This window comes from Sphaeramia orbicularis, chromosome 2, assembly GCF_902148855.1.
Source record: "Sphaeramia orbicularis chromosome 2, fSphaOr1.1, whole genome shotgun sequence".
NCBI classification, from domain to species: Eukaryota; Metazoa; Chordata; class Actinopteri; order Kurtiformes; family Apogonidae; genus Sphaeramia; species Sphaeramia orbicularis.
In genome coordinates, this window is record NC_043958.1 from 29,013,865 (window position 1) to 29,028,451 (window position 14,587).

Below are 14,587 nucleotides of genomic sequence, written 5' to 3' on the forward strand. Positions count from 1 at the left end.
GGCCTCAGCCTAGTCTACTTCTCTCAACGATAGCCCACTAACCTCCACATCTACCCCTCCTCCTTGATGCAGATTAATGCCTTATTAACAGCAGCTGACTTAACACCAATCCACTTACACTAACTAACATGTAAGATTTGCAGACTGGGACATTAGCTGAGATCAATCATGGAACTGTTGGAGGAAAAGGCTGACCAACTTTGCCTCCTTTTCTCCAGAAGATGCCACGGAAGAAGCATATTTATTAGATACAGGATAAAAGCTGCTGTGTTCCAAAGCTAGGGATTTGTTCTGTCCATTCATGTTTCCAAAAAATTGGTTATGTCTACATTTGATTGGTATAAATGCATGCCGTTTACAGGAAATTGTCAGCTATGTCATGCTAATGCCATTAAGACTTTGTAGGCGGTGGCTAATTTAGGGCGAAGGCAGTTTAGTACATGAGGCTGAGTAAATCTCCCGCTGAGGCTACACCCTGTACTCTAGGTCAGCTGCCCTATAAGCCACTGCTCACAAATGTCTGATAAGCTGAGGAATGTAACTGATAAAACTGTGCTCTTTCCTTATCTTTGTGCTTTTTACTGGATTTTAAAAAGAGCGTACAGATTAACTTGGATAAGTAACATTATACTTGACCATTCAGCTAATCTGAAGCGGCCTGAAATGATGGAAACCCACCTACTGCATTCTGCAACTAGCACAAGCTATTTCCTGCTTTGCTGGACTGTGCTGTTCTCATGGCTTGACGTTGTTAGCAGTAATTACTGGATTTAAAGTGAGCGCCTACTGACAGCAGTGTGCACAACTTCTTCAAGCAAAGACCTTCATGACAGGTGGTCTAACAAGCTGCTTTCATATCCATTTCTCTCTCCTTCTCTCTGTGCACAAAAATGCATCTCCTTCTCAAGTAAATCCCTGCAAGGCTGCTGCAGGCACTTTAAATATAGCATAGTCACATCCTTTAACTAATACTAGTGAATTTAGACTAAGAGACAGAATGTGAAACTAAAAGGAGAAAGAGGCTATGTTTTTCAACAAAGATGGTGTTAGTGTGCTGCTGTGCACATTCTTGAAGATTTCTGTGACACTGCCAGAAAAAGCATTAACAAATTCTTAGTAACAAATTCTTTTTTATTACAACATTTCACGGTTTTCCATTTCTCATAATGGTGTGTGGCAGAGTAACATGACTGCTGGGACTTTACAAAACTCTAAAGAATTTTGATCTACGGTGGAAAGTAAACACATGGAATCAATTGCCAGTTTTTTTTTCCTTTTCCTCATTTGAGACAATTCAGAGACAGATTGTGACACAAAAGCTATCCCAAATCACTCTGAAGAAGGGCAAAGGTACGATACAATTTATAACATCACTGTAAGGTTCATTTGAACATCTCCCAGATCTAGATGGAATCCGTTACACTTTTCTTATCCTTGTGTAAAAAAAACAGAAACATTGTGACACACATTATCAATTTTTGGGGCATTTACATTTTGGCCAGCGTACATAAAAAGTTGTGCATTTTCCGAAAATTAGAAGACAAAAAACAATAAAAACAAAAAGCTTGACGCCTCAGCTTTGGCGCGAAAGCAGCTACACAGGAAGTTGGGTCGTGGTGGTGGTGGTGAGACGATGATGAGCTTCCTGGGACGCAGGCCACGCCCTGTCCCTCAGGACTCTCTGCCATACAACAATGTTGGTGGTATCAAATGGGAGACGTGCACCTCTAGGTACATCTTCTGTCTTCAGTTCCCATCTCCTGCATCAGACAGATCATCCTCATCTCCCAACATTCAGACGAGCACGTCACATGATGGTGGTAAATATCTGGGTGATGTTTTTTTGAGGGGACAGGGGCCGATTGCCCTAACGGAGGCATCATCTGTCCGCAGGCTGTGCAGCTTGGTTATTGTTGTCGTTTCATAATTTCGGTTACAAAGTTATACAGCTAAAAGAGGTGACTGAAAACAAGGCAATGCAATAGGAGGGGGTGTACAGTGCATGATGGGAGGGATGGGCTTCACGACGACGCTGCTGCCTTTTCCTGTTCAATGGCTGTGGAGCAGAAAACAGAAAGCAAAAAGTGTAAGACTTCCACTGAACTGGAGACAGTTATGTTGAGCACAGACACGGTGAGGAATGTGATGTAATGTATCAGCATCACCCACTCCCCCATCCCCCACACCCCCACTGTGGCTGCAGGAATGTGAACCTTACTTTCTTTTGAAGGCAGGGGATTCTTCTCCTGTGTCTCTGTCTTCTTCAGCTTGCTCTTATCAAAGGTTTGAACCTCTGAAATGTCGGGCTTGTCACTCATGGTTGCAGATAGTCTGTAAGATGAGGAACAAAAGAGCCTGATAAATGCTCTGTTCCACTTTAAGTACAAAATCATATGCACAGGTACTTCCAATTCACCTGACATTACCAGCTCTGAGCCAGTACATAAAGCATGATTATCTAATATATATTTCTACAGCTAAGCATTATGTCTTAAGCCACCATGGTGGTTTACACTGGCTGGATCTGTCACAGGGCGTTGCCTGAAGCCCTGTGTGAAAATCACAGTGAACAGAAATCATTTGTTCACTTGAGCTACATGCGCAACACTTTTCCATCTAATGTGCGCGGCTGTGTCCGCCTCCTTTTGTTCGCCTGCGGCTCTGCCCAGCGTCATTTGACTGCCATCCGTGCTGTTATCCAACACTCATCCCGGGGTGTTGCACACAGGGGACACACTGCACAGACAATGAAGCCCGTCCGAGGCGTCCAGACCAGACATTTACATAACAATGGGAGTTCCCATGCTGGGCAGAGTGAGAAAGGGGTACGGATTGAAAAAAAGCAAAAAGATTGTCCGGTGGTGAGAGACTATTCAGCTAAAATATGGTCAATATGGTCAAAATGTTCTAAATGTTCATTTCTGAGTGTCCGCTGAGGGGCTTTCCACATGGACGTTGTGCATCCGCAAATTCACTTGTCACGTACTTCTCCCCCTGGGGCGCAATCTCAAGGAACCACCGCCCAGATTGGCTTTTTGCCTATTCGTGGTCCAAAAACCCAAGTTCAACGCCAAAATCTGAAAATCCGCGCAGATTCACTTGTAATATGGTCTCCTACACACGCAGAGCGCAGTGAAAGCCTTGATGGATCATTTTCATAACGGAACCAGGCGCATGCAGCTCGACCACAACGACAACAAAGGAAATAGCTTGAGGTGAATAGAACAGCCGTGCACGGATGCCACATTCCACAATTTCTGAGCTATTAGAATAAAATGAAACGTACTGTAAAACTACAAAATAGTACTAATATGGGATTTTATGTCCTTGATCGATTTGGCACAACATTCCTGATGAATGCTCCCTTTTCAACTCACTCATCCGCCGTACAGTTTAGGTCCCTTCATGCTGAACACAACAAAGAACAAATAAGTAATTTAGTGACTAAAGCTTACCGAAGTGTTGGTTGATGTCTGGAAGGTCTCTGGTCAGCGCGTTGCAGCAGTAGTGGCGCGTCTTAGCGCAAGCATTACATATAGTCCGGAATATGCTAATGATGTCTGACATCACTAGCTCCGTCCTCCGTGTCCCCCTGGTGGACAGACACGAACACTCCAGTTTCACTAAGACTATTCAAAGAAGCCTCGTATTATTCGATTTTCCCGTTGGACACTGATGTAAACATATGAAGTATATGTGCGTAACTGTGTGGAGGTGAAGCGCGATGGCACAGTGCGTCTCATCTCTGTAATGCGTCAGCGGAGCGTTCGTTCTCTAAAGTTCACTATTATTGCAGCTGTGTTACTCAACAGGGAACATGAGTTCAGCTAGTTTATCAACTAATGTCTCTTGCGATTCCAGTGAAGCAGTTTGACGTTTTTTGGCTGCATATTAGTTTATCAACGGGCTCCCCCTGGTGGAAACAGCAGGTACTATGCTTGCCATTTCTCCAACCAGCCCTCCACCACTTAATATAATCAAGACTGATGAGACTTGATTTGAATTGTATTAAATTTATCACCGATTTATACACCAGCTGGATTCAAACAGCCCAATACAATGCTCCAGTTTATGTGTGGTTGACCTTTGACCTCATCATATGAATCCAATGACTAAGTCCCCTCTGCAACAAACACATTTTCTGCATGATCATTAGGCTGGTAAAAAGTAGGGCTGTGGTTTGGAAAGATGGGACAATACATGTCATTGTGTAAAAATACACAAGTGTATGGGAAAAAAATGAGTGAGAAAGTTTTCTTTTTATGCAGAACAGTAGGCTCAGAGAATATATTTAGCAGTTAGATCTTTAAACCCACCGACCCTGAAAAACCTTTATATGTAAATGACTGTGCTGTATTTACTCAGTTGTATTTACATTTTCTTACACCACTATTTAAGAGGTTAACATTTTCAGTTCCTCTTGTTGGTAAAAATATAGATTAATAATCTTTGTCAATAAAAAGAATGTAATAAACTAGATGCACTTCAGTCTTTCAATATAAGTGTTTATGTATCCACTAACAATACCGATTTTAGCAGAGCATGTGTAAAGATTACTTTGCACATGAACGAGAGCTGCACAATTAAACTGTCGGCCAGCTCCACTACAGAATTGCAAAAATACAGTAAAGGTCCACTGTTGTTATTTTGGATGCAGTGACACTAAGCAGAGGTACCAGGGTGTTAGTTTTAGTATTTTTTAATCCCAGTGCATGTCTATAAATCGTCAGTCTATGCATTTTTATATAAATCAAAGTAGACCAAAACACCAATATTGTCCATAATAATCACAATGAGTTTTCACCAAGTCTTGCAAGCTTATTGTATTTACATTTATCCAATTTCACGCATGCACAGGATTTATTCTACAAACACATTTAACCTTTGTGTATCCCTGAATTACTCAAACCAAAAATGTAACAGCTATAAAAAATATTTTTTGGCATAAACCTCAAACCACTTCAGCTCTGCTCAAAACTACAAAAACAGAGGGGGGGGTGGTGGTGTTATGTTTCTAGTTTTTTGGACGTTTTGACCTCTCCACCCCCAGAAATAAGTCTCAGTAGAGAGTAACAGACCAATAAGATGTAACTTTACAATAGATTTAAAAATGTAAAATAAATAAATAAAAAAAAAATCCTTCTTGCAGAAATTCATGCTAAAACCTGGAAGCATCATAGCAATCACCAAAAATATATACAAACATGGCCTGAAGGGGTCCCTAAGGGTTAAAAGAAAATTCAAAACAGAATGCAAAATGTACTGAATTGTACATTGCACATCTTGATGTTTGAATATTTATATGCATTAAAAGACACCAACATTTAAACTATTATCGGGGGTGACTATGAAGAAATAGGTAGCGCATTTGTAAGCAATTGTCAAAGCTTTATTGTCAAAGAAACAGCTTGAAGTGTTACATATTAAAAAAAAAAAAAAATCATGGTATTCCACCGACGTTTTCTCCAGTGATAGGCAAACAGTGAAACCTGCCTCACTGACACAAGTGACCCATTACAGCCAAAAAAATGAACACTACTTTTATTATGACTCCGGCTCATATCATGAGGGAAATCAAATACTAGAAGCCAAACTTTGGGCTCAAATTTGTTTTCATGACCTTTTGGAATGTGGATTGAACACCCACTTACACCTCGTATTAGACAATCAACTACATACACCTCCAGGAGTTGCAATATTTTAATAAACTAGGTATTTTAGCATGACTGGGGAATTCAAAGCGAAGGTTGTCAGACCTATCCCACCATGTGGTGAAAGCAGCTTATTGTTAAGGGAGATGATGTATCAGCACATTCTAGTTAAGCTCTTTACAAAACAGTGAGGAAGTGTGTCCACTAATTTTACTCCTGCTTGTGTCTGGTCACAACACAATTTGACACGTGGCGCAGCTTCATGTAGCCTTGCCTCGGAGACCTGAAACAAATGCTTATAATGTAGGACAAGCTTTTTTAAGATTAGTCTGCAGTTAATTCATTTTAATACTTTTAGCAGCTGTTAAGCTAACGCTAGGGAAAAAGGTGCAAGGCTTTCACATTTACAGTTTTATTGTGTGAAGCAAAAATTGCCAAAATATTTCAAATGACATGACACTGGAATGCATCATTAAAGCGGGATCAATATGATGTAAAAATAAAATATCATGGTACATAATGGAGCCTTTGGTCAAAGTGAATGCCAGTTTGGCAAGGCTGTTGCTGAACAAGAGAAAGTGAGATACTTATAAATACTTGGTCTTGAGGAAGTGATATTTCGCTCCGTCTCCTCGGTGAGAATGTCAAAGACTGAATGTGTGGGCGTGACATTTAAAAAGTCACAAATTTGGCCCTGACCATGAGGCCATTTCTAGCCTCTCTGAAGCAGCTGGAAAGTACCAACCAGCCTGGCAGGGGAGAGTGGGTCGAAGGGTGGCTGGTTCTGTTTTACAAGGGGACATGGCTGAAGAGGTAGGACACAGATTCCCCATTGTGGGTTCTCCTGATGGCCTCTGCCAGAATCATGGAGATGTCAATGACCTGGAGGAAACAACCAGTTGTGAAAATGCGACACTGGAGAGGAACATGAGGTGTCTTACTGCAGATCAAGAATTTGTACAGTGTAATGAAAATGTCAACGCTTCAGTGGCCGCAGAGTAACTGTCAACATGTTGGCCATATTGGACTGCCCTATAAATACAAACATAAAAAAGGGAGGCATGTGGTTTTCAATGGATCCATCATCACGGGTAAGATCTGTGTGCTACAACTGTTTGAAAAATATTAAGGTTATGTATCCTGAAAACTGGAGTTCCCGTTTTACCTCGCAGTTGTTTACAGTTCAGTCTGTACCTTAAGGATGGGAATTGTTAAGAATTTAACGATTCCAATTCCATTATCGATATTGCTTATCGATCCGATTCTTTATCGATTCTCTTACCGATTCTCATTGGGTGAGGGAATAAAAGAGTACAAACGGGTGTGTTTGTATTAACTGTCTTTTATATTTCCATCTCTGCACAGAAAATATAACGTAGTATGTACAAATAATAATAACAGATGACGCTGGGCCTGGTCCAGGGGGGATGACTATGAAAGTGAAACTAAAGACACTTTACTAATTCCTCTATTGCTGCACTTCTACTACGTGGATCCAGTTCGACTCAGCTCGGCTTGTCTCCCGTTGTTGTGCACCTCATTTCCTTTCCCTTCTTACCTTCAGAAACTTGTATTTGAGGAGTTACGACGTTTGTTGCCCACACCGGCCGGCGTTCATTCTGCCGCTACATTCACAAGCGCCACTAAGTAGCGTATCAAATACGTGACATTCCTGTAAATGATTCACATGCTGTGGACAAATGTTTGAGGATATTGGAGGGATTCCACCCTTTTGAAGACATGGAAGCTTTGCAAGTGTTCCAAGTAAGTGGACCTGGTGTCATCTTTTTAGACCGTTTCTGCCTCAACGCCATGTTGGCTACGTTCTGACCAAAACAATGCAGCGTACATGTGATGTCATCGCGCATGCACAACAAAGGCAGAATCGATAAGCAGAATCGTTAAGCAGGCAGGCAAACGATTCCAAGGAATTGAGCTACTGGGAACCGGTTCTCGATCCCCATCCCTACTGTGCCTGTCTAATATGGCAACACAGTGACAAAATGGCAGCAACTAGCTGAATATAGATTACAAATGTAAAAAAATGCAAACATTTTTATGTGTCTGCACAGTATTGTTATACAAACACTACTTGGTTGACGGTATCAGGCAAACAATAGATGAGCTGATAAATAAAGACAAGTAATTAACCCAGAACCTTAACCTGGATTTGGGCTCCTGGGCTCCTCTGCTGAGGCTGATGACCCGAGACCCGGACCCGGATTTGGCTTCAACACCTGATGCTTCCTGCTCATGTAACACTAAGTCAAACTCTACCCAGGTTTGCCAAATTCTGTTTGTTTCATCTCATATTGACTTCACTGGATATTTGTTACTTGTATCATTTCAATTTATTTTACAGTCTCTTAACTGATGTGATGGTTTCATTGTCGGCATTTTTTCCTAATCAACCTGCCTGACGAAAGATGTCAAACCTATTGGAAATGTGCATAATTCCAGACATTAGCCTGAGGTTACCTGTATTTTTTGGGCAAGCCTTCATCTTCTCTTCTTGTGGAATAGTGTTGGTTACAACCACAGCTTCAAAGGGGGCATTGTTAATCCGGGAGATGGCCGGACCAGAGAAAATGCCGTGTGTGAGAATGGCATAGACCTTTATGGCTCCCGCATCGATGAGCCTGAGGGCGACATGGACACAAGATCAAATCAGTGGAGGTTTCTGTAATGGATCCTTCGCACTGACAGAATGTGATACTGACTTGTCAGCGGCATGGCAGATGGTACCCGCAAGTGTCGGCCATGTCGTCCCACCAGGGATGGCCACACGGTCCTTGACGTCACCCACCAGGACCATACGGTCCACTTCGTTGGCCTTCTTCCTTTCCTTATGAATCAGAGCAAACTCCACGTTCAGACGGTCTGCGATGGACGTCACGCTGAGAGAACAGAGAGGAAACGGAATTACAACAAACTCATGGTGCATCTTTTGTTTTGCTGTTATGAGACAAGCAGCCCTTTCGCGCTGTGAGTCTTCCTCATTGTATCTTACCGCTTAGCTCCGCCGGCATCTGGAGACACAATGATACAATTTTTCCACTCTGGGATGTTTTCTCTGATCCACTGCAGAACAGCAGGTTCTGCATATAAGTTATCAACCGCAATGTCGAAAAAGCCCTGTAAATAGATATAAAATGTCATGCTTAAATGCCTGTCAATCATAGTCTAACCGTATGCACTGTAGTTGAGACAGAGAAATACTGACTGATAGAACAAATACAACTTGATGTAGGCCTATCTCAATCCATTTACAATACTACTACTACTACTACAAATAAAAACTGAACTGATTCTAATAGTATTAAGTTATCACTGTACTTGATTTATTTTATGAATAGAATACAATGCAAGTGCCTTTTAGATAACAACAGCAAAGCTGATTACATGTTTGATATTGACAAGAAATGAGTTTAAGTCTCTTGAATTCCATCACATCCTCACAATGAGCCTTATTTGTTGGTTGTAAAAGCATTTTGTACTGACCTGGATTTGAGATGCATGAAGGTCCATCGTGATGATGTGGTCGGCACCGGCCACAGACAACATGTTTGCCACCAGCTTGGCTGATATGGGTGCTCGACTCTGGAACAAGTATCAAGACACAGTCACTTCAGGTGAGTTAGAAGAAATAATGCTTAAGAGTTTGGATTCAGTGGCATTTCGGCTTTCTTTATTCAACAGTTATAATAAAGAAGGTCATGCCTGAGTAAAACATTGGCAGTTGAAGTACCATTTGATACATGGTTCACACTTTGTCAAGTTGGAGACCAAAGAAATCCTACTTTCTGTTTTCCAGTGTTGCTAAGCTCCATCTAAGTGCCGAGTATGAGGTAGGTCTCTCTCAGAGATACTCATCCTCATTTGTCAGGACTGCAGGCCAGACTTAACGATGACCTTTCCATTATGATTGTAACTCTAAAATCTAGGTCCTGCCACCGCCACCAGGGCTTTTCTCTTAAGCATCTGTCAAAGAAAAGCAGAGCCCATGTGGACGCACACGTCAGAGTCTGGGCTTCAGGACGTGTTGACAAAACATTAACCTAGCACAAATACAAAATTTATAGATTGAGGCAGAGGAGACACTGGCTGCGGCAAAAACTAGCTGATTTTAGAGCATTCATTTCTTCACAGTATATTAAAAGTTGAAACCTTGAAGATCAGTAGGGTTCTCTTTCAATTTCTGGGGACAAAAATACAGCATTTCACCTAAGATTTGATTATCATTTATTGAAAAAAAAAACATGAACAAAGAAAATTATAAATATGTATGGTACACAGAGACATTACTGCAAGAAGTATGCATAATTTCCTCAAGTAATTCATTATAATAGTTTTCCACAACGTAAAACAGTCATGTGACAGTAATGCTGATTAATCAATGGTGAAACAATCGTGAACAGTTCAGTGTAACCATAAATAACAACTCTCAATGTAGTGTTGTTTTACCCATTTAATTTGGCTTCAGGGCTGCACCAAAACTGTTGTATTCTACCATCATATTTTGATGATCAGACAGCTACTATGGAAGACGGCTGAGTTCTCAACAGCCTTTGACACATTTTTCAAAGTTATCCATGTTATTGCCCTGTAACCTTGAGGTCAGCATGTGGATGAGGCTAACACTGGCAGAGCTTTAACCCTGACATGTTAAACCCTCACGAGTAGAGGCAACTAGAGAATGATACTGCCTCTACAGGTGCTAACTAGCAGAAAATTGCTTTATATGGATCTGAATTGCTGCTGCTGCTGCGGTTACGTTTACCTCTGAGGCAACACAAGATAATCATTGACAAGATAAGCAGGCTATGTGAAACCAGTATTCTGCTGGCATGTCCCCATTACCCAATTTCACACTTTGAGAGAAGCATCTGCTCAAATTACAAACCAGACTGAGCTCTAGCTGTGACATTTCAACCAAAAAGCTTCTTGACAACTTGAACCTTCTCTGCAACTCTTCTGCTTAATATATGACTCCACTGTGTGCGTCTACCTTGTCCTTCTTGTCCTGCCGGGCATAGGGAAAGCAAGGGATGACAGCGGTGACGCGGGACGACGAGGCGATCTTGCAGGCATTGATCATGATGAGCAGCTCCATGAGGTTGTCATTGATTTCACCACAGCCACTTTGCACAATGTACACATCCTCGCCGCGTACACTTTCCCCAATCTCTACACTGTTGAGACAGGACAAAAACAGTTTCAGTCTGGGTTCCAAGATGACAAAATTTTTACATGACTCTTCATGGACCTGTAACATCATTCACATGAATCAAAACATTTAGGTACATGAACAGGAGTAACCTTGAGTTAATTATTGTACAAAATTTTTCATTATTTTCATATTCATTGCTAATACACAGAAAAACTATTAAGAAAAAAATGAGTTAAGTCTGATATTAATTTCATATAAGGTGTTGCGTGTTAGGCAGTGATTAGTCCTTTCTGAAGGTCATTCAGTATATTATGCTTAAGTTTGCCCCCCACTCCATCCCTGACTCACATAAAACCTGTAGAATTGTATATATGCATGACTGAGCAACTTTTGACAATGAGGAACAAGTTAGGGCTGAGTCCCTCCACTTGTCTGAACTACCAATCAGATTCTTTCTCGCCCTGAAGCCCAAAGCAGACAGCACAAGTGTGAAACATTCCTGCGCTTAGTCATGTGATTGGCTGAAGCATTTAGTGGTTACAGGTGAGAAGTAACACAAATGAATTAGTCAGAAAATAAACTGTTTGACAACAAAACAGACATCATTCAGAAGTGCCCCTTTTGCTCAGGCAGAAAGGACAGACCAACACCAGGACCTCCAGCAAAACATTTCCTGCCACTGATGCTAAAATTAAAGAGGAGTCAAAGGGTGCTGTATGACACGGGAACAAACAAGTGACTTTCCCAACAGGAGGCAAGTCTTTCCTTTCTCCCTGTATACTGAAATACAAAAAGGTTAGACACTTTGTCAAAGTCCTTGAAAGAAATTTATGGCTGTGTATGTTGAATATGGAATGACTAAAGCAATTTTGCTTAGGAAATATTACAAGGAAGTGACAATACCCCCCCACACCCCCCACACACACACACAGAGTTTTCAGAAGGAGAGCAAGTAAAATAAAGTTAAGACTGAAAAACATTATCACAGACACAAATGTAAAATAAAAATTTGATTTTATGTGATAATTTGTTTAAAAGACGTTATAAAGTGAACATATAATCTTCATTTGGACACTTCTCTGAGTGCACACAAACAAAAGCCAAGGTAAGATTGTCTGAAACAGTCATAACTGAAACAAAGTTTGGCTTGATACGATAAATTTGAATCACCACATCACACTACAAATTGACAACAAGCTCTTTATTTGGACATTTCTTCTTGTCCAAACAAACAAGATACCTTTGTGCTATTTTGTATTCCCACCAATGACTGCTTTGGTGATAGACCTCAGCTGAGAAAACCTGTACTGTGAGAAGAGTTACTCATACCAGAGTGTTCTGACATCACTGTGTGTGTGGATGAGAAAATAATCTTTGTTTTGCACTTTGTGTCACCCAAACAGCTAAATTCCCTAGAGAGAAACCTCCGATAATCAAAGTTTTCCCTGGATTTTAGAGTTGTGGGTGGATGATGGGGTCAAGACACCTTTCTAAGCCCTGGCCCTGTTTTAGTCAGGAACTGCAAGTGTTGCAATGCACTCTTTATTGCTCATGCAAGGGGAGGATTACAAAAAGACAACATACGCTGTTCCGTGAATGCTTTTATCTGGAGTGCATCACCGGAGAGGGAGTGCATCATTGAGTGGGCCCAGTGGGAATAAATCCCACTTTGACAATGTTACCACAGTGCACAGTGATCCACAAGATGACATTAATGTAGTGCATGGCTTCTCATTACTGAATCAGAGAATAAAATGCACTCCAGAGGAGCTAATCTGAGAGGAAGGGTCTGGTTAATGGTGTAGTTTAAAACCACTGCGGATATAGAGAGTGGTGACAAATTCATGTCACCATAGGAAAACAAACAGGCCAGCACAAAGCCCACAGGTCAGCTTGCAGAAAGGTATGTGACCTGAGAAGACCTCAGCTCAAGGCCAAATCCCAACAGTCATAAAAAGTCCTTTCTGATGTCAGTATTAAACAAGCCACTAGTAACTAGTGTGCAGCCACTTATTACACACACTGTCTGCTTGAATTGAGCACAAATTCAGTGCATGTGATTGAACCACTGACTTCATTAACTAACATTGTGAACAGGCAGCTGGGAGGCTACCTAAATTTATTCTTCACCATGTAACACCCTCAAGCCAAATGTAAGATTTAAAACATTTCTTTACAAGTCTGGTATGGTTCAGGTTGCTGTGTTAATGCGGCATAACACTGTCAAATACCATATAATCATTTGCATTTGTACAACTTGTGAATTATGGCCCACCGTTAGCATGCTGCATTAATCCAATTTAAATGACAGCAAGCTAGCCCACATCCATTTCTGTACACACTGTTCCCGTGTTCACTCCGCTTTGTATTTTAGGCAAATTTAGCTGCTAGCTGACCGCTTAAAATGTGTACCAGTCTGCGCATCGATTTTGCAATCATAACAGCATTACTCAACGAGGTAACACTGTCCATCTAAATACTTAACTAGCGTAGTTAACCTGCGTACAATTGTTCATCCGATTAACAATCTGTTCCCACTTAAAAGTGAAATTTTCAAGCTCAGATGAAATATTTTACCGGAGCAAAACTCAAGCGGCTACCTCTGGGTTTCGTTTATAAGATATATAGGACTTTGACTGGGGTAGAAATTTTAATAAAAGACTCTGAAACAACATTTTGGCTCGTCTGCCCCCTCCAAGACTGCACTGAAAACTAGCATGAAACGCAACTAACTATACATGTGGTTGCGTAATTCCACAACTAATTTGAAGGGTTGATTGGGTTGATTTTCATGTTTACACATACAAGACCTGTGAAATAAATAACAACTTGACGGAAATATGTCACTATCTGTGACAATAGCGGTGTCCGAAAATGGGAGCAGGTGCCTTAGCTTGCTAGCCTGCTGTGTTTACATGTGGCTAGCAAGTCACGTGTAACACCATCGCTCAGCCCGCTGAATAGTAAACTATTGTTAGCTTCAAGCTAACTTACCCACATGGTTTACCAAGAAAAGCTGTCCGCTACTCAAGAAACCCAGCGTTACCACCGGCCCTAACGTCATCACAAACACGAGATGAATACAGGTTTTAAAAGAGAAATGCACTCGCCATGTTTCCTGGTTGCTGAATTTCTTCGTGATCACTTTGCCCAGCTCCAGCCCCAGCCGATCAGCCACTTTCTGGGACAGGTCGTGGTGAGAGCTCCCGCTGAAAAGCACGATGTTAGGCATGTCCGCAAACGAAACGTCGCAGTGTGCTCGATTAAAACAAAAGCAGAGAAAAAGTAACCTCAGGTTTACCCCACTGAAGGGCTCTGAAAATGAAAAAATGAGCCTGTTAGTGTTGCAGCCTTGGCATTGCACTGGCGTAGGACTAGGACCGACGGCGGAGAGGAAATATCAGGTCAGTGTTTGCGTGGTGAAGGAAGTGCCTTCTTCTCATTGGACAGAGCACTAGACCACTCACACATGTTCACTTATTAAACTGCTTACTAAATGCACAAATCATTTTATAAGGTTAACAAAACAGAAAAAAAGCACAAAAAACTAAACAAAAAACAGCAGCATCCCACAAATATACAGGTCCTACGGTTCACAAGAATCCAGTAATGTGCTATTATTTTCAATGATTTAATATCAAAAGATATAGAAATGTTTTAAATTTAAATTGTGTTTAGTAGAGACATTCTATGAATTCTTTTCATGTACAATGCACATTAATCCGTATTACAACAAATGGACCAGTTGTGCCAAGTATCTCTTTAG

The 14,587-nt window shown here is 41.2% G+C and overlaps 2 protein-coding genes across 3 annotated transcripts; both read right to left on the reverse strand.

Moving 5' to 3' along the window:
• Positions 1-1,110: 1,110 nt before the first annotated feature.
• On the reverse strand, positions 1,111-3,602 carry LOC115435370 (thymosin beta-12). The gene is made up of 3 exons (XM_030157734.1): positions 3,456-3,602; positions 2,219-2,331; positions 1,111-2,056 (listed from the first exon to the last, which is right to left on the reverse strand). The coding sequence occupies exons 2-3, from the start codon at positions 2,316-2,318 to the stop codon at positions 2,022-2,024; spliced, it is 135 nt and encodes a 44-aa protein (XP_030013594.1). The 5' UTR covers positions 2,319-2,331; positions 3,456-3,602; the 3' UTR covers positions 1,111-2,021.
• A 1,765-nt stretch (positions 3,603-5,367) lies between these two features.
• Positions 5,368-14,242, reverse strand: LOC115435358 (ribose-phosphate pyrophosphokinase 2-like). 2 transcript variants are annotated; one of them, XM_030157713.1, is made up of 7 exons: positions 13,932-14,242; positions 10,660-10,843; positions 9,153-9,251; positions 8,662-8,786; positions 8,372-8,548; positions 8,136-8,290; positions 5,368-6,538 (listed from the first exon to the last, which is right to left on the reverse strand). In XM_030157713.1, exons 1-7 carry the CDS (start codon positions 14,051-14,053, stop codon positions 6,441-6,443), a joined length of 960 nt encoding a protein of 319 aa, XP_030013573.1. In that variant the 5' UTR covers positions 14,054-14,242; the 3' UTR covers positions 5,368-6,440. The 2 variants fall into 2 exon arrangements, with proteins under 2 accessions (XP_030013573.1, XP_030013581.1); XM_030157721.1 differs by having other exon boundaries at positions 5,368-6,533; positions 8,130-8,290; positions 13,932-14,240.
• Positions 14,243-14,587: the final 345 nt, after the last annotated feature.

Bases quoted from the DNA above. Each gene is read 5' to 3' on its own strand.
- LOC115435358 (XM_030157713.1), bottom strand. From the start codon at position 14,053: ATGCCTAACATCGTGCTTTTCAGCGGGAGCTCTCACCACGACCTGTCC. The intron at 10,844-13,931 runs GCGAGTGCATTT...CTGTCTCAACAG, and splicing joins TTCAGCAACCAGGAAACATG to TGTAGAGATTGGGGAAAGTG. The intron at 8,787-9,152 runs GTCAGTACAAAA...ATCTATTTACAG, and splicing joins TTCATGCATCTCAAATCCAG to GGCTTTTTCGACATTGCGGT.
- LOC115435370 (XM_030157734.1), bottom strand. From the start codon at position 2,318: ATGAGTGACAAGCCCGACATTTCAGAGGTTCAAACCTTTGATAAGAGC. The intron at 2,057-2,218 runs GTAAGGTTCACA...TCTGCTCCACAG, and splicing joins TCCCCTGCCTTCAAAAGAAA to CCATTGAACAGGAAAAGGCA.